The sequence below is a fragment of the Saccoglossus kowalevskii genome, chromosome 10 (genome assembly GCF_978046115.1).
Source record: "Saccoglossus kowalevskii chromosome 10, keSacKowa6.1, whole genome shotgun sequence".
NCBI lineage: Eukaryota > Metazoa > Hemichordata > Enteropneusta > Harrimaniidae > Saccoglossus > Saccoglossus kowalevskii.
Window position 1 is genome coordinate 36,837,040 of NC_140650.1, and position 27,516 is coordinate 36,864,555.

Below are 27,516 nucleotides of genomic sequence, written 5' to 3' on the forward strand. Positions count from 1 at the left end.
TCCAGTGTAGCTATAGAGATTGACTGGAATCTAGTGTAGCTATAGAGAACGCCTGGAGTCTTGTGTGTTATAGAGATTGACTGACTGGAGTCTGGTATAGCTATAGAGAATGAATGGAGTCGTTTATAGCTATATGGAATGACAGGAGACTAGTGTAGCTATAGAGAATGACAGGATTCTAGTGCAGCTATGGAGAATGACTGGAGTCCAGTGTAGCTATAGAGATTGACTGGAATCTAGTGTAGCTATAGAGAACGCCTGGAGTCCAGTGTGGTTATAGAGAATGACATGATTCTAATACAGCTATAGAGAATGACTGGAGTCCAGTGTAGCTACAGAGAATGACCGGATTCTAATGCAGCTATAGAGAATGACAGGATTCTAGTGCAGCTATGGAGAATGATTGGAATCTAGTGTAGCAGTAGAGAGCGCCTGGAGTCTTGTGTGTTATAGAGATTGAATGGAGTCTGGTATAGCTATAGAGAATGACTGGGGTCTAGTGCAGCTATAAAGAATGACTTGAGTCCAGTGTGGTTATAGATATTGACTGGATTCTAGTGCAGCTATGGAGAATGACAGGATTCTAGTGCAGCTATGGAGAATGACTGGAATCTAGTATAGCAGTAGAGAACGCCTGGAGTCTTGTGTGTTATAGAGATTGACTGGAGTCTGGTATAGCTATAGAGAATGACTGGGGTCTAGTGCAGCTATAAAAAATGACTTGAGTCCAGTGTGGTTATAGATATTGACTGTATTCTAGTGCAGCTATAGAGAATGATTTGAGTCCAGTGTTGTTATAGAGATTGACTGGAGTCTAGTGTAGCTGTAGAGAATGAAAGGATTCTAATGCAGCTATAGAGAATGACAGGATTCTAGTGCAGCTATGGAGAATGACTGGAGTCCAGTGTAGCTATAGAGATTGACTGGAATCTAGTGTAGTTATAAAGAATAACTTGAATCCAGTGTGGTTATAGATATTGACTGGAGTCTCATGTAGCTATACAGAATGACAGGATTCTAGTGCAGCTATGGAGAATGACTGGAGTCCAGTGTAGCTATAGAGAATGACTGGAATCTAGTGTAGCTATAGAGAATGACAGGATTCTAATGCAGCTATATAGAATGACAGGATTCTAGTGCAGCTATAGAGAACGCCTGGAGTCTAGTGTGTTATAGAGATTGACTGGAGTCTGGTATGGCTATAGAGAATGACTGGAGTCTTGTGTAGCTATATGGAATGGCTATATGGAATGACTAGATTCATGTTTCGCCATAAAGAAGTACAATTTTTTGTTCAAGGTCACAGAATGATCGAATGAAAAGCTCAGGTATTAGCTACGTCTAATGGAGTTGTACATAGATGGTGACACATCTATGATCCCACCGAGCCTGATTAAGATGTGCAGCTATGGAGAATGACTGGAGTCCAGTGTAGCTATAGAGATTGACTGGAATCTAGTGTAGCTATAGAGAACGCCTGGAGTCTTGTGTGTTATAGAGATTGACCGGAGTCTGGTATAGCTATAGAGAATAACTGGAGTCTAGTGCAGCTATAAAGAATGACTTGAGTCCAGTGTGGTTATAGACATTGACTGGATTCTAGTGCAGCTATAGAGAATGACAGGATTCTAGTGCAGCTATGGAGAATGACTGGAGTCCAGTGTAGCTATAGAGAATGACTGGAATCTAGTGTAGCTATAGAGAATGACAGGATTCTAATGCAGCTATAGAAAATGACAGGATTCTAGTGCAGCTATGGAGAATGACTGGAGTCCAATGTAGCTATAGAGATTGACTGGAATCTAGTGTAGCTATAGAGAATGCCTGGAGTCTTGTGTGTTATAGAGATTGACTGGAGTCTGGTATAACTATAGAGAATGACTGGAGTCTAGTGCAGTTATAAAGAATTACTTGAGTCCAGTGTGGTTATAGATATTGCCTGGAGTCTAGTGTAGCTATAGAGAATGACTGGAGTTTAGTGGAGCTATAGGGAACGCCTGGAATCTAGTATGGTTATAGACAATGACTGGAGTCGAGTGTAGCTACAGAGAATGACACGATTCTAATGCAGCTATAGAGAATGACTTGAGTCCGGTGTAGCTATAGAGAATGACTGGAGTCTAGTGTAGCTATAGAGATTGGCTGGAGTCTAGTGTAGCTATAGAGAATGACAGGATTCTAATGCAGCTTTAGAGAATGACAGGATTCTAGTGTAGCTATAGAGAATGACAGGATTCTAGTGCAGCTATGGAGAATGACTGGAGTCCAGTGTAGCTATAGAGAATGACAGGATTCTAATGCAGCTATAGAGAATGACAGGATTCTAGTGTAGCTATAGAGAATGACAGGATTCTAGTGCAGCTATAGAGAATGACTTGAGTCCAGTGTAGCTATAAAGATTGTCGGATGTAGCTATAGAGATTGACTAGAGTCTAGTGCAGTTATAGATAATGACTGGAGTTCAGAGTAGCTATAGAAAATGACTTCAGTCGTTTGTAGCTATAGAGAATGACTGGAGTCTAGTGTGGTTATAGAGAATGACTGGAGTCTAGTGTGGTTATAGAGAATGACTGGAGTCTAGTGTGGCTATAGAGAATGTCTGGAGTCTAGTTTAGCTATAGAGAATGACTGGAGTCGTGTGTAGCTATATGGAATGACTGGAGTCTAGTGTAGCTATAGAGAATGACTGGAGATTAGTGTAGCTATAGAGAATGACCGGAGTCTAGTATAGCTATAGAGAATGACTGGAGTCTAGTAAGGCTATAGAGAATGACTTGAGTCGTGTGTGTGTAGCTGTATGGAATGGCTATATGGAATGACTAGATTCATGTTTTGCCATATAGAATAACAATTTCTTGTTCAAGGTCACAGAATGAACGAATGAATGGCTCAGGTATTAGCCACGTCTAATGGAGTTGCACATAGATGGTGACACATCTATGATCCCACCAAGCCTGATTAAGATGTGCATAGGTAGGAACATGGCTCAGATTCCACCAAGTCTGATGGAGATGCACATTGATAGGAACATGGCTCAGATACCACCAAGTCTGATTGAGATGTACATAGATAGGAACATGGCTCAGATACCAACATGGCTCAGATCCCACCAAGTCTGATTGAGATGTACATTGATAGGAACATGGCTCAGATCCCACCAAGTCTGATTGAGATGTACATTGATAGGAACATGGCTCAGATCCCACCAAGTCTGATTGAGATGTACATTGATAGGAACATGGCTCAGATCCTACCACGTCTGATTAAGATGTACATAATTAAAGACATAGATCAGATACCATCAAGTCTTATGGAGATGTACATAGTCAAAGACACAGCTCAGATACTACCAAGTCTGATGGAGATGTACATGGCTGGTTTTGGTCATACCGGCCTTTAATGGTATAAGAAGCGACTTCTCTCCAATGGAATGAATAGATCGCTCGGCGAATTAAATAATTGAAATTTCTAAACGCTATCCAAGCATTGTTTTTTAAATATGTTATGATATCTTTCATGTCAAATACAGAGACGTTATGGTAGTCGGCTCATGCCATGATATAGGCGGGTTTTACCCCACCCGCTAACAGTCTCAGCGGAAGACTGTGTCGATCAGGGTGTCGGTTTACAAAAATGGTCTCTGAACGAGCAAACCTTTTCGTAACGGTTAGTAAAGTCGCTAAACCGAACGGCATTTGCAGTTATATCGTGTACCCAGCGAAGGTCAGGTGATCGCACCTGAATTGTTTATATGCCATTGTCATCTGATCGCTAATACCGCTCTCTAATGGAATGCTCTCTACATTTGCATTTTGCCTCTGTGCACTGAGTCGAAGACATTCACAAATAGTAGTCGGCACATAGATGTTTCGCTCACCTACAATATTGCGTCGAACTCTCAAGATTTGACGTACAGTTGGTCCGTTTAGTTGCTTCTTTGTTTGAAATAAAAAAGGCTATTCCCAAGAAGATTTTGAAAATGCTCCCTTCGTTTATCAAGTCGTTCGTTTTAGTTGCATTTTTTTGCCCGGTTTGTATTTGTTTCTGTCACAGACGTCGTAGACATTTTTCCAAGCTCAAAATGATTGTTTGTTGGCTGCAGCATTATTGATCTGTGGAATCTTGATTCTTTTGATTAAATCTTTTGAACGCTTTGAATTTGATGGAACACGCCAAGAGATTTGTCTCCTCAAATCAAATTTATTTAGTCACAGCCATGTCATTAATAAAGACCTGTTTATTCAGGTACAACTACTGTGCGATGTATATTTGGTTATCTGAAGTAGTTGGCCTTGGAACACGTTGTGTAGAATTTGTGTCGATCCCCATAAGAATAGTTTCTTTAATTTTCTATTATTATGTATAGTTTTGCTTTAACCCCCCCCCCCCCCCCGAGTTGAAATGGACTAGTCCTATTGTGACGTGGGTTAGTAAACACTAAACACGCAGTCTGCTTAATAATCTGGAGGTTCAACAACTGCTACAGATTTCTGGGATCGAACAGGAACTAGACAATCACCATGCTACAATAACACACACATACATGCGTCATACGCGTAAGAAGTCATGGCGCCTTCTCGTGGGTAAGTTATTGTTATGCCGTATGGTATTACATATCGCAACTGGGTCGGAAATCCACAGCTATCTTTGTATATCACTGCATCCTGGTACTATATACTGAACATTACCAACTCATCGCTATATATTAGTCATAATATACGTGATTCACCCATAAATTCACATATATTTACATGAAATGTGTATGAATCTAATTAGTGTTTAGCTGAGTTGAAGGTGCAAAGGTCGCTACTACAACGTAAAGGCCGGGTCGCTTACAAATTGGGATATCATAAATATTCACATTAGTATCGCATATTCGCTCTGAGATCAACGAAAACATACCATTATGGCAGTGTTCACCTGCCAACACTATTGATATGGGGGATTTATTCTTACTCACATGATGCTGGTAACAACATACACAGTATAACACACATCGCTTATGGGGGTCAGCGATTGTTAGTACAAGGCCAGTTGTATATGATGGCCACCAATGGCGAGGATTGGCTGGACTTTTTTGTTCGTTAGTGCATAGTCGCTGGTTAGTGTTCACTGTGTGGCGTATTTCCGAACTATCTCGAATGTTATTGTCCCATCATTTGCCTTGATGTTTGTGACAAGTCTTTTTATACAGATCGATAATAAAGTAAGCCGTCTGTCGATGACCTTAATACAAATTAAAGTGCACTACCGAATACTTCATGGTTCGGGAAAAAACGTTTAAGTGACGGTCTAATTGAGACGATCTTTTGTCTAGAATTATAACTGAAAACAGCTTAATTAAAATTACAAAATATGCAGTTGAACAACTCATTTATAAACAATTTTAATAAAACACTGTATAAAAAACGATAGAATTTCGCAATGTCGAAAACGGAAATCGTAGTGAATGATGTGACCGAGAGATATGAATGTGATCAATAAAAGTAAGATATTGACTATTTACATTCTTGGTAATAATTTGCACGATTTCGATAATGGACGATACTCTGTATTTACACGAACTTAAGGGACACTTCTTAGAGATATGCTGGAGATCGTTTATCGTACTCATGTTAACCAATGAGCCGCTGAATGAACGGCGTTGACAACACGTGCACTTTAATAGTTACTTTATACTTGACAGGGAGGTTTGCTACCATGAGAATGGCGAAGGTGTTGTTATTTTTGATGGCCGTATCTTGCACACTAACATTTGTGATAGCCATATTTCAAAGAGTGCATCCAAAACTACAACCCACCGTTACACTCATCGATATTAGCCCGGAACAGACCACTTTCCAAAGTACTGAGTGAGTATTAGAAATGTTATCGTCGTCACTAGCAACAATCAAAGCCATTCAAATTGTTATTATTAAGGTAGCGAGACTATTATTTGCATACTTGTTTTCATCTTCTAATTGTGACTAAATGACTACAAATAGACCCGGGAAAGTATATATTTTTAGAATCGCCAGACTTTAAGCTTTTCACAAGTGTATTTTGCATGCCCGTATCTGCATTCTACGACGCGTTACTCAATCAAAGGTGAAAAATTAATTTTTCTGTAAAAAAAATAATTACGCATTTACGCTGGCGATAAGAAGTATTTTTTTCACTTTTCCTAGTTGTTCAATAGTCTGGTAAATTGAATGTGTCTGGTCAGTTTTATTCAAGCAACGCGTTTTAAAAAATAGTGTGCTGAATTTCAATTACTGTTTTAGTCACATTGCCCCCAACTCAAACCACAACTCGTTGGTAAATAATCGATGAAATAGTTTGTCTGGACACATTCAAGTTCCTCTCATTGTCACCTTAAAGCTGTGAAAATTTGGTGTTAATCCGACGACAATAAGTATACGTTATTTTTTGTTAAAGACCTTGTATTTTGAAAAACATAAACTCCTAGAAAACGTCCATGAAGTAACAGCAAAGATTTTCAAGCTTGTTTATCGGCACAATCAATTTGTTTTCCCATCAAGGTCTGTTTTACCATTTTACACATCCAAATGTGTAAGGCTATTAGAAACCAAAAAAATAAAGGAATGGGATAGCTATAATTGGATAAATTCGGCATATGAAAACACCAAAATTAATGATTTTTTTTCAGTGGCTGTGTGACCTTGTGTCTGACACATTCATATGCAAATGACTAATCTGTGAAACAAACAGGGGCGGAGACAAACCACTCGAATGTTTGGAAACACTCATTGTGTGTCAGATAGCTACTGATAACACATCCTAACATTGCTTTGTCTTGAGTTTATCTTTGAAATTTATAGGCACACAGATTAAACCTGTATTGTTGATTTTGGAAAACACTACTGAGGCTGCCTTGCTTCCCTTCAGAAAATATGCATTTTAACCAACTTACATGACATTCTATGTTATGTTGACTTTATCATATGAAAGTTTATAGTGCATTTCATCAATTAATAAATAAATGTGAAAATCGTAATTTTCAACACAAATAATAGTCTCGCTACCTTAAACTTAAACGCACATTATGGAAAATATTGATATATGTATATATAGCTATACCAAATGCGCTCTTGTGTTGATAGAATCAATGCAGGCGTTATTTTTATTTATCCGACACCTCTGAATAGATGTCTGTAAAACAACTTCTCAAAATGCATTGATCGATTTCTGTGAACTTGATCATATTTTATTTTTTATCCCAAAACAGATTGGACGAGATTTTACGGTCAATATTGAAAAACTATCTGAAAACATTTCAGAAATAACGTTGTGATTTAGCCGGTCTTTTACGTGTTTGATTCCAAAATTTCCTTTCTTTCTCAGACTACCCTTACTTGATAATGGCGAGATCGACTCTCGATACATGGCGACTGTTGGTAACGGTCACGCTGCTACAACAGTTTACAGTGATACTGTCTATGTAAACGGAATTTACAATGGGGTAATGGGTCAGTCAAAGTTCATGACATTATCAAATCTTGATAACAATACAATCATTTTCGTGTCGTATCGTATAAAGCAAACTATAAATCGACTACTATAATTTTATTGAAACAATATCATGACAGTTTTACTTGATATTGTACTAAGTGATATTCAAGTTATTATTATATGGTATAAGCCGATACTGGTAAATTATAAGCACTTAGTTCAAGATAAATTCAAGCAGGTTAACCTGGTATAAGTTAATGTAATGGCATTGCAACGCTCTCGGGGAGTGTCAGAAATTGTGACATTTTGTAATGCACATGACACATTGACTGTTTTCTCCTTAGGCGATAGTCACCGTGCTCGCATCCCTTCCCAGAACTCCATCCGAGTAAAGTTTTCAGAAGATATTGAAGCACAAATAAAGAGGAAATATACGTTAGATGTTGGAAAAGGTACAATCACGTGACAAAATGACTATAACTATGACTGTATTCGTTTACATGAATGCTAATGTCAACGTTACAATGATGTTTCATCCACGTGTTTGCGTGACTGCAACCGGAAAGTATGATTACGGTAGCATGTACATACATACATATATACAGTATATTGAATAAGTTGTTCATTGTTGTATGATTGTAGTTCCGTTTCGTACAATTGACATATCTAGAAATCGTATATTTTGGTATATAATCGCAGTCTTCAGTCACTGTAGCCTACAAAGTTTAGATAGATAGTGACCCCAGATGAGCATATCATGCGTGAGAGTACATTGCAGTTGCCATACACAGATACACAGTGGCGTTCATCGGTCTCAGACTGCCAGGGATTCTAGTATCTGAGTTGTGTCCCTTTTGGGTGTATTTCATTATTGACTGTATTATTGTATTCAGGTGTTTGGCGTGAAGTGATGAATCACGACGACTTCACTGTTACCCTTCGCATCTATGCACATCAGTATTTCAGTCGCGTACTCGTGACTCAAATAGAATTCACTAAAAGGGGTAAATACGTTGGTGATATTACTATGACACTTGAGAAAAATGAAGGCGTACCGAGCGAAGATATTAATTTCAGCGAGCCAAGGAGGTACCCAAACGTGTCGGTTGACGCTTGGTGAGTGATCATTGACAGTATAACGCTTATAATACTATTACTAGTACTCCAAATAGTATATATATATGAAAATTGAATCATGATTTATAGTAAATGGAAAACGGTTTGGCATTAATTTAATGAAATAACGAACTGTGAATGTGCGCATGCGCTTTATTCCGACAATACTAGTACGTACTATCAAATTATGAGTTCACATGTATTTTTGGGCACTTAAGGATAAATTACAATCATCTGGGAATATTAGCACTAATGCGCAATAGCACTATGATTATCAAAACCAGACTTGATCTGATTTTTTTAATGGAATGTTTCCTAGGGAAATGCACGGTACTACCAACGAACCGGAATTAGATGGCGGTGATCAAACACCAGTGTATATGTACTACACACATGTACCGGAGAGCATCACGGTAATGGAGGATGACGACGAAGATTACATGTGGACATATGTGTGTTCAATTGACTGGAATAATACTGTAGCAATGAGGGATTTCGTTGACGTCGTTCAGCTTATCTATCGTAGTGACTCTAGTGGGTTGACAGGTGGCATGGTTTTACTTGAATTTCACACTGAGAGATGGGAGAAGATTTGGGAAAACGGACGTATCGAGGTTGACAATCTCATGCTAGGTAAACGTATCTACGGGTCCCTCTACTATATTCTCAGTTCGCTCCCCGCTTCTGAATCTACACACCAACCACCAAACCAGTTCTTCGGTCTCAGTCCAGGCGGTTTAGCGAACGGAGCGTTTGAGACTGACTATCAGGGACATAGTTTCTGGGATACTGAAACATGGATGTATCCACCAGTTTTGATGTTTCGTCCAGATATAGCGAAGAATATTTTGTCGTATCGCTGGCATGGTAGAGACACCGCCGAAAAGAGAGCTGAACTTAATGGTCACCTGGGAACACGTTACCCCTGGGAATCCGCTTACACTGGTGCCGAAGTGACGCCGGACTGCTGCATAACGACCAGAGAAAATCAACAACATATCACCAGTGACATTGCGTTTGCAGCTAGACAGTACTTTTCAGCTACCAGAGATATGGATTGGGTCCATGATTGGGGTCGAAATTTCGTCTACGAAATGGCAAATTTTTGGCAAAGTCGTGTGACATTCAATGATCAATACAAGGCGTATGAAATACTTGGTAAGTACTTTCGTATTTATTCAAAGTGCGCCACCAATATGTATTAGTTAACATTCTAAATATAGTCAAATATGGACACGTTTATTTTTACGTATGTTTTTAAAATTATTGATTTAGACATCAGTCATCGACTTTCAAATGTAGGACATTTTACTCAGTAGAAAATAATGTTTTTTTGGGGGAAACGATTCTAAAAACATGAAAAAAGAACGCTTTGGTACTATTTCCAATAGGAATTCACGTTAAAGCATTATTCCCCCCAAAATGATATTTGTCAAAATTACCCAGAAAATCACAACAATCATAAGAACCCATCCTATAACTAAATATATTATGATTGAAAAAAGATATAAAAATTAAAAAAAATGTAAGTTGCGAACGTTTGCATTTATTTGGGAGAGAGGGTAGAGAAATGTATACACTCAGTGATTAGTGAATGTCAGCTGTATATGATGTTGGATTACATACATTCAGACAACATTAATTGAATAAATCAAAATTGTTTATAAAACTGACCCAACAAACGTATGACTACATTGGTCGTCAAGGACCAGACGACTGTCTCGTCAGAGTACATGACGTATAGATTGCCTGGGTCGATTTCGATTTCTATATATCAGGTTCACTCATTTTATACTGATTGACTGTAAGAGCAGTGTTTTTATACCTCCCTTTCATGTGCATTATGAATGTGAACGATAGTTTTTATGTTTTAAATGTACTGCACCCTCGGCAGTCCAGTGGGCGCCTAACCCCGCCAAAGCCAATCAACACATACAGCGTTGCATTTTGTAGTAGGGCTACAAAGATGGCGTTTCTGCTAATTCAAAACAGCGAGATGTATTTTTTATCTTCGTGTATTTTGCTTCGATAGATAGTCTTCTCGAATAGAAAATTGATTTTAACTTGACCATCAGGCATCCTATCCAATAAAATCGATGTACCATGATTCAATCATATTTTAATTAGTACTGCCATTATCTGCCGATAATGCTAGTGCAAACAGTTTAAAATCGTTATTAGAAAATGCTAAATCAGCAATGGTGGCCATTATGCACCGCGCTATTCAAACGCGGAGCCGAACGATTTGTTTGCATGAATGTCAACGTAACGCGAATACTGTGTTTACACGTACGCTTAAAACGTGTGCCCGAACCTCTCTAATGTCTGACGTCGTCCGTCCGTCAACAATTACATTTTCACCTTCTTCTTGAAAACTACCAGCTCAGTTGCTTTTATACTTGGTATGTTGGTATCCTGAGTGGACTTCTTTCAGATTTGTTTATTTGTGAAAACATATTTCAGTAATAAAAACAATATATCAAACTTTTAAATTTCGAAATAATACGATCACCATTTTTCCACAGCGCATCGAGAAAGCATAACATATGTGAACGTATAGTATATTTGTTCTGGCATTCTGTACTATTGCATAAAAATGTGAAACAATTGCCACGTGGTTTAGCTAGAAATATTGCCACGTGGTTTAGCTAGAAATATTGCCACGTGGTTTAGCTAGATATATTGCCTTGTGGTTTAGGTAGAAATATTGCCACGTGGTTTAGGTAGAAATATTGCCACGTTGTTAAGCTAGAAATATTGCCACGTGGTTTAGCTAGAAATCAACACTGCGTAAATATGATATGCTTTGTTAATGTGTTTTGTTTTTAGGCGTCATGTCACCAGATGAGTACGCTGAGGACGTGGACAATTCTATCTATACTAATGTCGCAGCAAGCCTAGCTATCTGGTTTTCTGACTATCTCGAATGCATGGCAGGTCACGAGGAGGGTTTACCTAGGGACTGGACTGAAAAAGCTAGAACGCTGATAGAAATAGTGGACACTGTTAATGAGTACCACCCAGAGCACGCTACGTATACTATTGGTAAGCTCAGTATAACAAGCATTGTGAGAAATATAGAAGTGTCGAAAACCACTGAATGTCGTGAAAATTTTGAGATATTACACAAACTGGAAGGCTGAAGGCAGGCCTAGTGCTCTACAACTGAATAAACATATCTAAATATTTAGCTGAATTCTAATACAAAACTATTGCAATCGCCGGATACGATCAACTTCGTAAAACAGAGAACCTTGGTACAAATACCAAACAACTTGGTAAAATAAATATTCCATGTGTACTGTACTTCATGGTAGCGAGGTGATTCTATTCCGTCAAATATGCTAATTGTCTCGCCGGACACGCCGTCAATCGACTACAAATACGCTCACTTGCCGTTTTGTGTATCATAAATAATTTTCTTTGTAGCCGTTATCCCATTTAAAACACTTCATATTCCTCATATATGTTAAACAAATGTGATTGCAAATGATCACATATAATTATCATCATACACATTTTTTACTAGTAGATAATACAACATTTTATACAAAGCATTGTACGATAGAAGACGTAGAACTCGCGAAGTTCCAGTGAGGATATGCGTCAAAACTATTCGCATACATTCCACGACTCTGTTGTCAACGATATCTTTTTATTATCGAATCCAGGGACAATAGTCAAACAGGCTGACGTCATTCTTCTCGGCTTCCCACTGATGTGGGACGCGAAACCAGGAATGAGACAGAACGATTTAGAAATATACGAAGACGTCACCGATCCCAATGGCCCCGCTATGACTTGGGGAATGTTTGCTGTTGGTCATTTGGAGTTAGGAAACTACGAACGGGCAGCTGAATTATTCGAGCGCAGTTACAGTCCTTACGTCAAAGAGCCATTCAAGGTAGGCGATGTTACATTTATTACATCAAAGAGTCATTCAATGTAGGTGGTGTTACAGTCCTTACATCAAGGAGCCATTCAATGTAGGTGGTGTTACAGCCCTTACATCAAGGAGTCGTTCAAGTTAGGCGGTGTTACATTCCTTACATCAAGGAGTCATTCAAGGTAGGTGGCGTTACAGTCCTTACGCCAAGGACTCATTCAAGGTAGGTGGCGTTACAGTCCTTACGCCAAGGAGCCATTCAAGGTAGGCGGTGTTACAGTCCTTACATCAAGGAGCCATTCAAGTTAGGCGGTGTTACATTCCTTACATCAAGGAGTCATTCAAGGTAGGTGGCGTTACAGTCCTTACGCCAAGGAGCTATTCAAGGTAGGCGGTGTTACAGTCCTTACATCAAGGAGCCATTGAAGGTAGGCGATATTACAGTCCTTACATCAAGGAGCCATTCAATATAAGTGGTGTTACAGTCCTTACATCAAGGAGTCATTCGAGATAGGTGGTGTTACAGTCCTTACATCAAGGAGTCATTCGAGATAGGTGGTGTTACAGTCCTTACATCAAGGAGTCATTCAAGGTAGGTGGCGTTACAGTCCTTACGCCAAGGACTCATTCAAGGTAGGTGGCGTTACAGTCCTTACGCCAAGGAGCCATTCAAGGTAGGCGGTGTTACAGTCCTTACATCAAGGAGCCATTGAAGGTAGGCGATATTACAGTCCTTACATCAAGGAGCCATTCAATATAAGTGGTGTTACAGTCCTTACATCAAGGAGTCATTCGAGATAGGTGGTGTTACAGTCCTTACATCAAGGAGTCATTCGAGATAGGTGGTGTTACAGTCCTTACATCAAGGAGCCATTCAACGTAGGCGGTGTTACTGTTCTTACATCAAGGAGTCATTCAAGGTAGGCGGTGTTACAGTCCTTATATCATGGAGTCATTCAAGGTAGGCGGTGTTACAGTCCTTACATCAAGGAGCCATTCAACGTAGGCGGTGTTACTGTCCTTACATCAAGGAGTCATTCAAGGTAGGCGGTGTTACAGTCCTTACATCAAGGAGCCATTCAAGGTAGGCGGTGTTACAGTCCTTACATCGAGGAGTCATTCAAGGTAGGCGGTGTTACAGTCCTTACATCAAGGAGTCATTCAAGGTAGGCTGTGTTACAGTCCTTACATCAAGGAGTCATTCAAGGTAGGCGATATTACAGTCCTTACATCAAGGAGCTATTCAAAGTAGGCGATATTACAGTCCTTACATCAAGGAGTCATTCAAGGTAGGCTGTGTTACTGTCCTTACATCAAGGAGTCATTCAAGGTAGGCGGTGTTACAGTCCTTACATCAAGGAGCCATTCAAGGTAGGCGGTGTTACAGTCCTTACATCGAGGAGTCATTCAAGGTAGGCGGTGTTACAGTCCTTACATCAAGGAGTCATTCAAGGTAGGCGGTGTTACAGTCCTTACATCAAGGAGCCATTCAAGGTAGGCGGTATTACAGTCCTTACATCGATGAGTCATTCAAGGTAGGTGGTGTTACAGTCATTACATCAAGGAACCATTCAATATAGGTGGTGTTACAGCCCTTACATCAAGGAGCCATTCAATGTAGGTGGTGTTACAGCCCTTACATCAAGGAATCATTCAAGTTGGGAGGTGTTACATTCCTTACATCAAGGAGTCATTCAAGGTAGGTGGCGTTACAGTCCTTACGCCAAGGACTCATTCAAGGTAGGTGGCGTTACAGTCCTTACGCCAAGAAGCCATTCAAGGTAGGCGGTGTTACAGTCCTTACATCAAGGAGCCATTCAAGTTAGGCGGTGTTACATTCCTCACATCAAGGAGTCATTCAAGGTAGGTGGCGTTACAGTCCTTACGCCAAGGACTCATTCAAGGTAGGTGGCGTTACAGTCCTTACGCCAAGGAGCCATTCAAGATAGGCGGTGTTACAGTCCTTACATCAAGGAGCCATTCAAGGAAGGTAGTGTTACAGTCCTTACATCAAGGAGCCAATCAATATAGGTGGTGTTACAGTCCTTACATCAAGGAGTCATTCGAGGTAGGTGGTGTTACAGTCCTTATATCATGGAGTCATTCAAGGTAGGCGGTGTTACAGTCCTTACATCAAGGAGTCATTCAAGTTAGGCGGTGTTACAGTCCTTACATCAAGGAGTCATTCAAGGTAGGCGGTGTTACAGGCCTTACATCAAGGAGTCATACAAGGTAGGCGGTGTTACAGTCATTACATCAAGGAACCATTTAAGGTAGGCGATATTACAGTCCTTACATCAAGGAGCTATTCAAGGTAGGCAGTGTTACAGTCTTTACATCAAGGAGTCATTCTAGGTAGGCGATGTTACAGTCATTACATCAAGAAGTCATTCAAGGTAGGCGGTGTTACAGTCCTTACATCAAGGAGTCATTCTAGGTAGGCGATGTTACAGTCATTTCATCAAGAAGTCATTCAAGGTAGGCGGTGTTACAGTCCTTACATCATGGAGCCATTCAAGGTAGGCGGTATTACAGTCCTTACGCTAAGGACTCATTCAAGGTCGGTGGTTTTACAGTCCTTACATCAAGGAGTCATTCTAGGTAGGCGGTGTTACAGTCCTTACATCAAGGAGCCATTCAAGGTAGGCGGTGTTACTGTCCTTACATCAAGGAGTCATTCAAGGTAGGCGGTGTTACAGTCCTTACATCAAGGAGCCATTCAAGGTAGGCGGTGTTACAGTCCTTACATCAAGGAGTCATTCAAGGTAGGCGGTGTTACAGTCCTTACATCAAGGAGCCATTCAAGGTAGGTGGTGTTACAGTCCTTACATCAAGGAGCCATTCAAGGTAGGCGGTGTTACAGTCCTTACATCAAGGAGCCATTCAAGGTAGGCGGTGTTACAGTCCTTACATCAAGGAGCCATTCAAGGTAGGTGGTGTTACAGTCCTTATGCCAAATAGTTATCCAAGGTAGGCGGTGTTACAGTCCTTACATCAAGGAGTCATTCAAGGTAGGCGATGTTACAGTCATTACATCAAGGAGTCATTCAAGTTAGGCGGTGTTACAGTCCTTACATCAAGGAACCATTCAAGGTAGGCGATATTACAGTCCTTACATCAAGGAGCCATTCAGGGTAGGCGGTGTTACAGTCCTTACATCAAGGAACCATTCAAGGTAGGCGATATTACAGTCCTTACGCCAAGGACTCATTCAAGGTCGGTGGCGTTACAGTCCTTACATCAAGGAGCCATTCAAGGTAGGCGGTGTTACAGTCATTATATCAAGGAGCCGTTCAAGGTAGGCGGTATTACAGTCATTACATCAAGGAGCCATTCAAGGTAGGCGGTGTTACAGTTCTTACGCCAAGGAGTCATTCAAGGTAGGTGGTATTACAGTCATTACATCAAGGAGCCATTCAAGGTAGGTGGCGTTACAGTTCTTACATCAAGGAGCCATTCAAGGTAGGCGGTGTTACAGTCATTACATCAAGGAGCCATTCAAGGTAGGTGGTATTACAGTTCTTACGCCAAGGAGTCATTCAAGGTAGGTGGTATTACAGTCCTATATCAAGGAGCCATTCAAGGTAGGCGGTGTTACAGTCCTTACATCAAGGAGCCATTGAAGGTAGGCGGTGTTACAGTCCTTATGCCAAGGAGTCATCCAAGGTAGGCGGTGTTACAGTCCCTACATCAAGGAGTCATTCAAGGTAGGCGATGTTACAGTCATTACATCAAGGAGTCATTCAAGGTAGGCGGTGTTACAGTCTTTACATCAAGGAGCCATTCAAGGTAGGCAGTGTTACAGTCATTATATCAAGGAGCCATTCAAGGTAGGCGGTATTACAGTCATTACATCAAGGAGCCATTCAAGGTAGGCAGTGTTACAGTTCTTACGCCAAGGAGTCATTCAAGGTAGGTGGCATTACAGTCATTACATCAAGGAGCCATTCAAGGTAGGCGGTGTTACAGTCATTATATCAAGGAGCCATTCAAGGTAGGCGGTATTACAGTCATTACATCAAGGAGCCATTCAAGGTAGGCAGTGTTACAGTTCTTACGCCAAGGAGTCATTCAAGGTAGGTGGTATTACAGTCATTACATCAAGGAGCCATTCAAGGTATTTGGCGTTACAGTCCTTACATCAAGGAGCCATTCAAGGTAGGCAGTGTTACAGTCATTACATCAAGGAGCCATTCAAGGTAGGTGGTATTACAGTCCTTACATCAAGGAGTCATTCAAGGTAGGCAGTGTTACAGTCCTTACATCAAGGAGTCATTCAAGGTAGGCGGTATTACAGTCCTTACATCAAGGAGTCATTCAAGTTAGGCGGTGTTACAGTCCTTACATCAAGGAGTCATTCAACGTAGGTGGTGTTACAGTCCTTACATCATGGAGCCATTGAAGGTAGGCGGTATTACATTCCTTACGCCAAGGACTCATTCATGGTAGGCGGTATTACATTCCTTACGCCAAGGAGTCATCCAAGGTAGGCGGTATTACATTCCTTACGCCAAGGAGTCATCCAAGGTAGGCGGTATTACATTCCTTACATCAAGGAGCCATTCAAGGTAGGCGGTATTACAGTCCTTACATCAAGGAGTCATTCAAGGTAGGTGGCGTTACAGTCCTTACATCAAGGAGGCATTCAAGGTAGGCTGTGTTTCAGTTCTTACGCCAAGGAGTCATTCAAGGTAGGCGGTGTTACAGTCCTTACATCAAGGAGTCATTCTAGGTAGGCGGTATTACAGTCCTTACATCAAGGAGTCATTCAAGGTAGGCGGTGTTACAGTCCTTACATCAAGGAGCCATTCAAGGTAGGCGGTATTACAGTCCTTACATCAAGGAGTCATTCAAGGTAGGCGGTGTTACAGTCCTTACATCAAGGAGTCATTCAATGTAGGCGGTATTACAGTCCTTACATCAAGGAGTCATTCAAGTTAGGCGGTGTTACAGTCCTTACATCAAGGAGTCATTCAACGTTGGTGGTGTTACAGTCCTTACATCATGGAGCCATTGAAGGTAGGCGGTATTACATTCCTTACGCCAAGGACTCATTCATGGTAGGCGGTATTACATTCCTTACGCCAAGGAGTCATCCAAGGTAGGCGGTATTACATTCCTTACGCCAAGGAGTCATCCAAGGTAGGCGGTATTACATTCCTTACGCCAAGGAGCCATTCAAGGTAGGCGGTATTACAGTCCTTACGCCAAGGAGTCATTCTAGGTAGGCGGTGTTACAGTCCTTACATGGAGGGGCCATTCAAGGTAGGCGGTGCTACAGTCCTTTATACGCCGAGGGGCCATCTAAGGTAGGCAGTGGACGAATATCCGATAAGACTTTATTTGTTTGTTTTTTATCGGTAAACACATCTGAGGTTCTTTTATCTATCTTGCAGTTTTTGTTCAAGGTCAGATGAGGACATTGATTAATTACAGTCTAATTATAGAATATGTCGATATCAAATATTTTGGTCGCGGCGGTCAGGTTCATGAAGGAGGCGGTCAGGTTATGGTACCGCTGAAGGTCAGATTGATGGCACGGGTGTCCATGGTACCTCGCAGAGGTTAGGTCCATGGTACAGATTGCCGTATGTTGAACAATCTTAAAGCGATGTCACTTCAAAAATTCAGGCGGCTTACAAAATAAGCTCATTAAATATTTCAAAACATGTCACAATCAATTCCAATAAAAAGAACAACCACTTAATTTTCTCAGTTCATTTAAATACAACAGTTGTTGAATGTCATAGTTTTTAAATCAAGACTATTTGTATAACATTAAGCACACTAAATTGAAATACAATTTGAGTGACACATATCAAAATATCAAATTAATTTTTTTTTGCTACCAAATACATTAACATAGAACAAAAATGTTTTTATTTGACAGATCCTGTCAGTTGATCCTGGATGACCTCATTTTTATACTTCTTTGTTTTTACGAAATTTGACAGAATTATATGAGGGCGCTGACGTCAAAATATTAATTTGCACACAGCCAGATTCTGATTCAACATTTCTTCTGTTTCTGTGATAGTAAACATTAAAAAAAATATTGAATATGTCCGTGGTCTGTGGTTTAAACGGTAACTAGAATGTGAGATACTTGACTAGTAGCTGCTCCCTTGGAAAATTTTTAGCAGCATCGAATGTTGTGTGTCGTGATTTGCTCTGTTCGTAACAGAGGGCGTTTGCATTCAGTACGTATCTATGAGGAGATTGCGAATCGCACATACGTTAATACGACAACTGTGATAACTGTTTTCCTTTTCACAGATATGGACGGAAGCGCAATCAGGAATTGGGGCTGTCAATTTCATCACCGGCATGGGTGGATTTCTACAGGCGGTTCTTTTCGGTTACGGTGGTTTTAGGCTCCATACTGACCGTTTAGACTTCGCGCCGCAACTGCCGCCAGATACAACTACGGTCAATTACAGGCAACTCAAATATTTAGGATCTGTATTCGATTTCGCTTTCGATTATTCAACAATTTATATCACAGTGCATGACGTCACCACCGAACACGAGATAAAAGTAAAGACGAGCGACATTTTGGAAACTTTCGTTGCAGGTACGTATATGTGCTTCATCATATAGTTCAATTTAGGAAATTTTGTTCACTATTGCAAATTTTATTGAGACCCCCATTATAGCTCCTTGACCGAGAAGACATAACAAACACTAGCAATTCGTATTCACTCAGAAAGCGCCGTGCACAGTGTAGTATAATAATTATTTAATACAATACATGTAGCATATCATCACAATCTTGGTTAAAGCTACAATACGTTCGACCTCGTTTCTGTCCGCGTCTCTATCTAGTCTGTTGCCATATAGTACATAGGGGCAGCGGCGTCATATCCACAAAATGACAGACCCACCTCAAGAAATACCTCGATCCATCAAACCTTTTCTTTACCAGAAAAGGTATGATGGATCGACAGGGTCAAAATATGCGGAATTATGGCACAAGTAAAACAAACAATTTGAAAGACGCCAGGGCTGTACAACACGTCAACAAGGAAACATGTCAGTACGGTATTAAACACCATTGGCGACTGCGCCGACGACGACATCCTAACAACACTTACATGTATGATGATGTCATCAGAGCTCTGAATGATCACTATAATGTATGTCGAAATATAAAGGTTTAGTAAACGTGTTCAAATGCATGGCGAGTCACCTGATGCATTCATACAAAAATTGTACAGATTATCGGAAGATTGTGATTATGGTACACTCAAGAAAAATCTGATATGATACCTGAGTGTTGTATATGTTAAACGATCTGCAGTTGCACGTCAAAACAACTGGGGAAATGACAAGAGAAGTGCACAGATTAGTATTGGAAACTGTAGATGGTGTTTTGGGCAATGGCATGGCAGCTAAGAGTGTAACTTACCTGTGTTGAATACAGGGATGGCCAGCATTTATGTCACACTTACCTGTGTTGTATACAGGGATGGCCAGCATTTATGTCGCTCTTACCTGTGTTGAATACAGGGATGGCCAGCATTTATGTCACACTTACCTGTGTTGCATACAGGGATGGCCAGCATTTATGTCGCACTTACCTGTGTTGCATACAGGGATGGCCAGCATTTATGTCGCTCTTACCTGTGTTGCATACAGGGATGGCCAGCATTTATGTCACACTTAACTGTGTTGCATACAGGGATGGCCAGCATTTATGTCGCACTTACCTGTGTTGCATACAGAGATGGCCAGCATTTATGTCACACTTACCTGTGTTGCATACAGGGATAGCCAGCATTTATGTCACACTTACCTGTGTTACATACAGGGATGGTCAGCTTTTATGTCACACTTACCTGTGTTGCATACAGGGATGGCCAGCTTTTATGTCACACTTACCTGTGTTGCATGCAGGGATAGCCAGCATTTATGTCACACTTACCTGTGTTGCACACAGAGATGGCCAGCTTTTATGTCAAACTTACCTGTGTTGCATACAGGGATAGCCAGCATTTATGTCACACTTACCTGTGTTGCATACAAGGATGGCCAGTATTTATGTCGCACTTACCTGTGTTGCATACAGGGATGGCCAGCATTTATGTCACACTTACCTGTGTTGCATACAGGGATGGCCAGCATTTATGTCGCACTTACCTGTGTTGCATACATGGATGGCCAGCATTTATGTCACACTTACCTGTGTTGCATATAGGGATGGCCAGCATTTATGTCGCACTTACCTGTGTTGCATACAGAGATGGCCAGCTTTTATGTCAAACTTACCTGTGTTGCATACAGGGATGGCCAGCATTTATGTCACACTTACCTGTGTTGCATACAGGGATGGCCAGTATATATGTCGCACTTACCTGTGTTGCATACAGGGATGGCCAGCATTTATGTCACACTTACCTGTGTTGCATACAGGGATGGCCAGCATTTATGTCGCACTTACCTGTGTTGCATACATGGATGGCCAGCATTTATGTCACACTTACCTGTGTTGCATACAGGGATGGCCAGCATTTATGTCGCACTTACCTGTGTTGCATACAGGGACAGCCAGCATTTATGTCGCACTTACCTGTGTTGCATACAGAGATGGCGAGCATTTATGTCGCACTTACCTGTGTTGCATATAAGGATGGCCAGCATTTATGCCACACTTACCTGTGTTGAATACAAGGAAGGCCAGCATTTATGTCACACTTACCTGTGTTGCATACAAGGAAGGCCAGCATTTATGTCACACTTACCTGTGTTGCATACAAGGAAGGCCAGCATTTATGTCACACTTACCTGTGTTGCATACAGGGATGGCCAGCATTTATGTCACACTTACTTGTGTTGCATATAAGGATGACCAGCATTTATGTCACACTTACCTGTGTTGAATACAGGGATGGCCAGCATTTATGTCGCACTTACCTGTGTTGCATGCAGGGATGGCCAGCATTTATGTCACACTTACTTGTGTTGCATATAAGGATGGCCAGCATTTATGTCACACTTACCTGTGTTGCATATAAGGATAGCCATCATTTATGTCACACTTACCTGTGTTGCATATAAGGATGGCCATCATTTATGTCACACTTACCTGTGTTGCATATAAGGATGGCCAGCATTTATGTCACACTTACCTGTGTTGCATACAGGGATGGACAGCATTTATGTCACACTTACCTGTGTTGCATACAGGGATGGCCAGCATTTATGTCACACTTACCTGGGTTGCACACAGAGATGGCCAGCTTTTATGTCAAACTTACCTGTGTTGCATACAGGGATAGCCAGCATTTATGTCACACTTACCTGTGTTGCATACAATGATGGCCAGTATTTATGTCGCACTTACCTGTGTTGCATACAGGGATGGCCAGCATTTATGTCACATTTACCTGTGTTGCATACAGGGATGGCCAGCATTTATGTCGCACTTACCTGTGTTGCATACATGGATGGCCAGCATTTATGTCACACTTACCTGTGTTGCATATAGGGATGGCCAGCATTTATGTCACACTTACCTGTGTTGCATACAGAGATGGCCAGCTTTTATGTCAAACTTACCTGTGTTGCATACAGGGATGGCCAGCATTTATGTCACACTTACCTGTGTTGCATACAGGGATGGCCAGTATATATGTCGCACTTACCTGTGTTGCATACAGGGATGGCCAGCATTTATGTCGCACTTACCTGTGTTGCATATAAGGATGGCCAGCATTTATGCCACACTTACCTGTGTTGAATACAAGGAAGGCCAGCATTTATGTCACACTTACCTGTGTTGCATACAAGGAAGGCCAGCATTTATGTCACACTTACCTGTGTTGCATACAGGGATGGCCAGCATTTATGTCACACTTACTTGTGTTGCATATAAGGATGACCAGCATTTATGTCACACTTACCTGTGTTGAATACAGGGATGGCCAGCATTTATGTCGCACTTACCTGTGTTGCATGCAGGGATGGCCAGCATTTATGTCACACTTACTTGTGTTGCATATAAGGATGGCCAGCGTTTATGTCACACTTACCTGTGTTGCATATAAGGATGGTCATCATTTATGTCACACTTACCTGTGTTGCATATAAGGATGGCCATCATTTATGTCACACTTACCTGTGTTGCATATAAGGATGGCCAGCATTTATGTCACACTTACCTGTGTTGCATACAGGGATGGCCAGCATTTATGTCACACTTACCTGTGTTGCATACAGGGATGGCCAGCATTTATGTCACACTTACCTGTGTTGCATACAGAGATGGCCAGCATTTATGTCACATTTACCTGTGTTGCATACAGGGATGGCCAGCATTTATGTCACACTTAACTGTGTTGCATACAGAGATGGCCAGCATTTATGTCGCACTTACCTGTGTTGCATACAGGGATGGCCAGCATTTATGTCACACTTACCTGTGTTGCATACAGGGATGGCCAGCACTTATGTCACACTTACCTGTGTTGCATACAGGGATGGCCAGCATTTATGTCACACTTACTTGTGTTGCATATAAGGATGGCCAGCATTTATGTCGCACTTACCTGTGTTGCATACAGGGATGGCCAGCATTTATGTCACACTTACCTGTGTTGAATACAGGGATGGCCAGCATTTATGTCACACTTACTTGTGTTGCATATAAGGATGGCCAGCATTTATGTCACACTTACCTGTGTTGCATATAAGGATGGCCAGCATTTATGTCACACTTAACTGTGTTGCATACAGGGATGGCCAGCATTTATGTCACACTTACCTGTGTTGCATATAAGGATGGCCAGCATTTATGTCGCACTTACCTGTGTTGCATACAGGGATGGCCAGCATTTATGTCACACTTACCTGTGTTGAATACAGGGATGGCCAGCATTTATGTCACACTTACTTGTGTTGCATATAAGGATGGCCAGCATTTATGTCACACTTACCTGTGTTGCATATAAGGATGGCCAGCATTTATGTCACACTTAACTGTGTTGCATACAGGGATGGCCAGCATTTATGTCACACTTACCTGTGTTGCATACAGGGATGGCCAGCATTTATGTCACACTTAACTGTGTTGCATACAGGGATGGCCAGCATTTATGTCGCACTTACCTGTGTTGCATACAGGGATGGCCAGCATTTATGTCACACTTACCTGTGTTGCATACAGGGTAGGCCAGCATTTATGTCACACTTACTTGTGTTGCATATAAGGATGGCCAGCATTTATGTCACACTTACCTGTGTTGCATATAAGGATGGCCAGCATTTATGTCACACTTACCTGTGTTGCATACAGGGATGGCCAGCATTTATGTCACACTTACCTGTGTTGCATACAGGGATGGCCAGCATTTATGTCACACTTACCTGTGTTGCATATAAGGATGGCCAGCATTTATGTCACACTTACCTGTGTTGAATACAGGGATGGCCAGCATTTATGTCACACTTACCTTTGTTGCATACAGGGATGGCCAGCATTTATGTCGCACTTACCTGTGTTGCATACATGGATGGCCAGCATTTATGTCACACTTACCTGTGTTGCATACAGGGATGGCCAGCATTTATGTCGCACTTACCTGTGTTGCATACAGGGACAGCCAGCATTTATGTCGCACTTACCTGTGTTGCATACAGAGATGGCGAGCATTTATGTCGCACTTACCTGTGTTGCATATAAGGATGGCCAGCATTTATGCCACACTTACCTGTGTTGAATACAATGAAGGCCAGCATTTATGTCACACTTAACTGTGTTGCATACAGGGATGGCCAGCATTTATGTCGCACTTACCTGTGTTGCATACATGGATGGCCAGCATTTATGTCACACTTACCTGTGTTGCATACAGGGATGGCCAGCATTTATGTCGCACTTACCTGTGTTGCATACAGGGATGGCCAGCATTTATGTCACACTTACCTGTGTTGCATACAGAGATGGCCAGCATTTATGTCACACTTAACTGTGTTGCATACAGGGATGGCCAGCATTTATGTCACACTTACTTGTGTTGCATATAAGGATGGCCAGCATTTATGTCGCACTTACCTGTGTTGCATTCAGGGATAGCCAGCATTTATGTCGCACTTACCTGTGTTGCATACAGGGATGGCCAGTATTTATATCGCACTTACCTGTGTTGCATACAGGGATGGCCAGTATTTATATCGCACTTACCTGTGTTGCATACAGGGATGGCCAGTTTTTATGTCGCACTTACCTGTGTTGCATACAGGGATGACCAGCATTTATGTCGCACTTACCTGTGTTGCATACAGAGATGGCCAGCATTTATGTCACACTTACCTGTGTTGTATACAGAGATGGCCAGCATTTATGTCACACTTACCTGTGTTGCATACAGAGATGGCCAGCATTTATGTCACACTTACCTGTGTTGCATACAGAGATGGCCAGCATTTATGTCACACTTACCTGTGTTGCATACAGGGATGGCCAGCATTTATGTCACACTTACCTGTGTTGCATACAGAGATGGCCAGCATTTATGTCGCACTTACCTGTGTTGCATACAGGGATGGCCAGCATTTATGTCACACTTACCTGTGTTGCATACAGGGATGGCCAGCATTTATGTCGCACTTACCTGTGTTGCATACAGGGATGGCCAGCATTTATGTCACACTTACCTGTGTTGCATACAGAGATGGCCAGCATTTATGTCACACTTACCTGTGTTGTATACAGAGATGGCCAGCATTTATGTCACACTTACCTGTGTTGCATACAGAGATGGCCAGCAATTATGTCACACTTACCTGTGTTGCATACAGAGATGGCCAGCATTTATGTCACACTTACCTGTGTTGCATACAGGGATGGCCAGTATTTATGTCACACTTACCTGTGTTGCATTAGTACTGGGGCATGAGACATCATATTACACTTGTTAGTGATTTGTTTTCTACACGAGGAGTGCATTGCATCCCTAGAGCTATGAGATTAGAAATTCAAAATTTTATTCACCAGGAGGGTTACCTTGGTATCACGACGTGCAGCACTAAAACTATAAAGTTAATTTGGTGGCCTGGACGTTATTGTAATTTGTAATTTATTCATATAGAACAGTACATTCATAAATGGTTTTTCATGCACAGCATATAGATATAAAAATTAACATAGAATTAAACAAACCACTGCAAAAATGACGAGAACACAATAAAGAAAAGCATAAATAGGGTATAAAATAACATGACTATGAAATAATATGATAAAATTATAATTATTAAAGTATCAAAGATCTTGTATCCAATTGCACAACTTGTGCAAAGCACAAACCAGTACCAAGAGAACCACTCAAGAGCGTATCTTTTTTTTACTACTCGCAATGGATCGAAATCAAACGACTTACAAACCAAACTGCCGAAATTGCAATAACTACACTGAAAGAATTATTTGCTGTTCATGGTATATAAGATATGGTTAAGTCCTACAACGAGTAACAATTCAGTGCAGACAACTGTATCGTCAATTCCCAGAATCCTATGGGTCAATACATACAACTTGTTCACCAAGATTCACAAAGTCAGGGAAGTAGAAAGAGCAGTTCATACTGTAAAAAGATTACATAACATTACTCACATATACATCCACTACTCCATAAAATAGTGAAGGTGTAGCAAACATTCTGATTTCTTTCCTTGTTTGCCAGTCTTCCTATTTCTCTTTCAGTAGATGATATTGAGAAGGGTTATGAGTTATAACTCTTCTATATAGCTAACACAGATCACTAATTACATAAAATGCGAAGGATGGCGACTCCTTTGCTATCCTTAGATAATCAAATTATAAATTTGATGTAACCAAGCTCGTACAACAGTCTTATTTTTGAAATATAATGCTATCAGGAAGTTTCATTATTATATTCAAATAACTCTGCCAGTGCTCACATTATTATTCTAATTTCGATTTCTAGTCTTGTACCTAACTTCTGCTGTACTGTATATTTTGTTCCATTTTGTGAGTGCTGCAGGTCGGTAGGTATGCAGAATATGTTGTGTGTAATGTCACAGGAGCTCAACTCAAAGCTGTGACACAAGTCTAATAATTTACCGTTTTTGCTGTGTATTTACAGGTAGCACAATCACATTTACCAAGACACAGGGAACTATATATTCAACAACTGAAATTTACTGTGATTTACCTGAAGACAGAAGTGATAGAACCGTCGACCTCCTGCTATCAAATGCTCATACCATGGCATTTCAACCAATTACATTATTGTTGTCTTGGATACTAATGAGATTGTATACATCACATGGTTTCAACTAATGAGAGTAGTGGTGCCCTGGATGACATTTTCTAGTTATATTCCAAAAATACAAATTATTTGATGATTACCTTTTGAGTTGATTGTAAATATTTGAATGGTGATTATATATTTGCATTGTTTTATTAATGAAGTACTGAACTAATCTTTTTTGAAATTCAGAGAATATACAATGCAGAAGTATGGGAATAACCATGGTTGTCAATGACTGTCGTTTTTTGCATTTCAATAATTATTGGTGCTGGAAATAGCAACACCACGGAGTGATTGTATACTTAATAGGAACAAAGCATTATCAATTACAAGCCTGCAATAAATGATACCTATAAAAACAAAACGAAAATACGCAGAAAGATCACAATATTCATGGAAATAAAATAACTAAATTTTCGATAGTAGTGGTCCTGTTTTTGTGAATAGTCTTTCAGTATAGGAACACCCACAATATATTCTGTTACATTTGTAACCAACAACATCTTGAATAAAATATCAAGTGGAGTTGTTTTGAGCAGTCATGTTGTTGATGAGGGAATTATAAGGGAGTTTGCCACTACTTAAAATTAAATTCACATTCAGTGTCAAAGAAGATGACAGCATTGGGAATCAAGGAGTTGTTTCTGTCTTCTATACTTATACCACTGTCTGTGGTTATGCCCGTATGTGCTGTCCTGTAAATCCAGATGTCCATTTGTCTTTATGCTGAATGTAAACCGCAGTTGTAGTATTAATATGCAATGTGTACACTATACAGTGTGTATATAACTGTAC

General features: G+C 40.7%; 1 protein-coding gene across 1 annotated transcript; it reads left to right on the forward strand.

Moving 5' to 3' along the window:
- The first annotated feature begins 4,440 nt into the window (after window positions 1–4,440).
- LOC100368173 (protein-glucosylgalactosylhydroxylysine glucosidase-like) lies at window positions 4,441–27,139 on the forward strand. The gene is made up of 10 exons (XM_085504573.1): window positions 4,441–4,583; window positions 5,687–5,852; window positions 7,345–7,469; window positions 7,797–7,904; window positions 8,346–8,568; window positions 8,888–9,726; window positions 11,398–11,613; window positions 12,240–12,472; window positions 18,731–19,028; window positions 26,554–27,139. Exons 1-10 carry the CDS (start codon window positions 4,544–4,546, stop codon window positions 26,748–26,750), a joined length of 2,445 nt encoding a protein of 814 aa, XP_085360699.1. The 5' UTR covers window positions 4,441–4,543; the 3' UTR covers window positions 26,751–27,139.
- The last annotated feature ends 377 nt before the right edge of the window (window positions 27,140–27,516 follow it).

Excerpts from the sequence above, each read along its gene's own strand:
- LOC100368173 (XM_085504573.1), top strand. The coding sequence starts at position 4,544 with ATGCGTCATACGCGTAAGAAGTCATGGCGCCTTCTCGTGG. Across the intron at positions 9,727-11,397 it reads CAAGGCGTATGAAATACTTG|GCGTCATGTCACCAGATGAG; the intron begins GTAAGTACTTTC and ends TTTTGTTTTTAG. Across the intron at positions 11,614-12,239 it reads GCACGCTACGTATACTATTG|GGACAATAGTCAAACAGGCT; the intron begins GTAAGCTCAGTA and ends TATCGAATCCAG.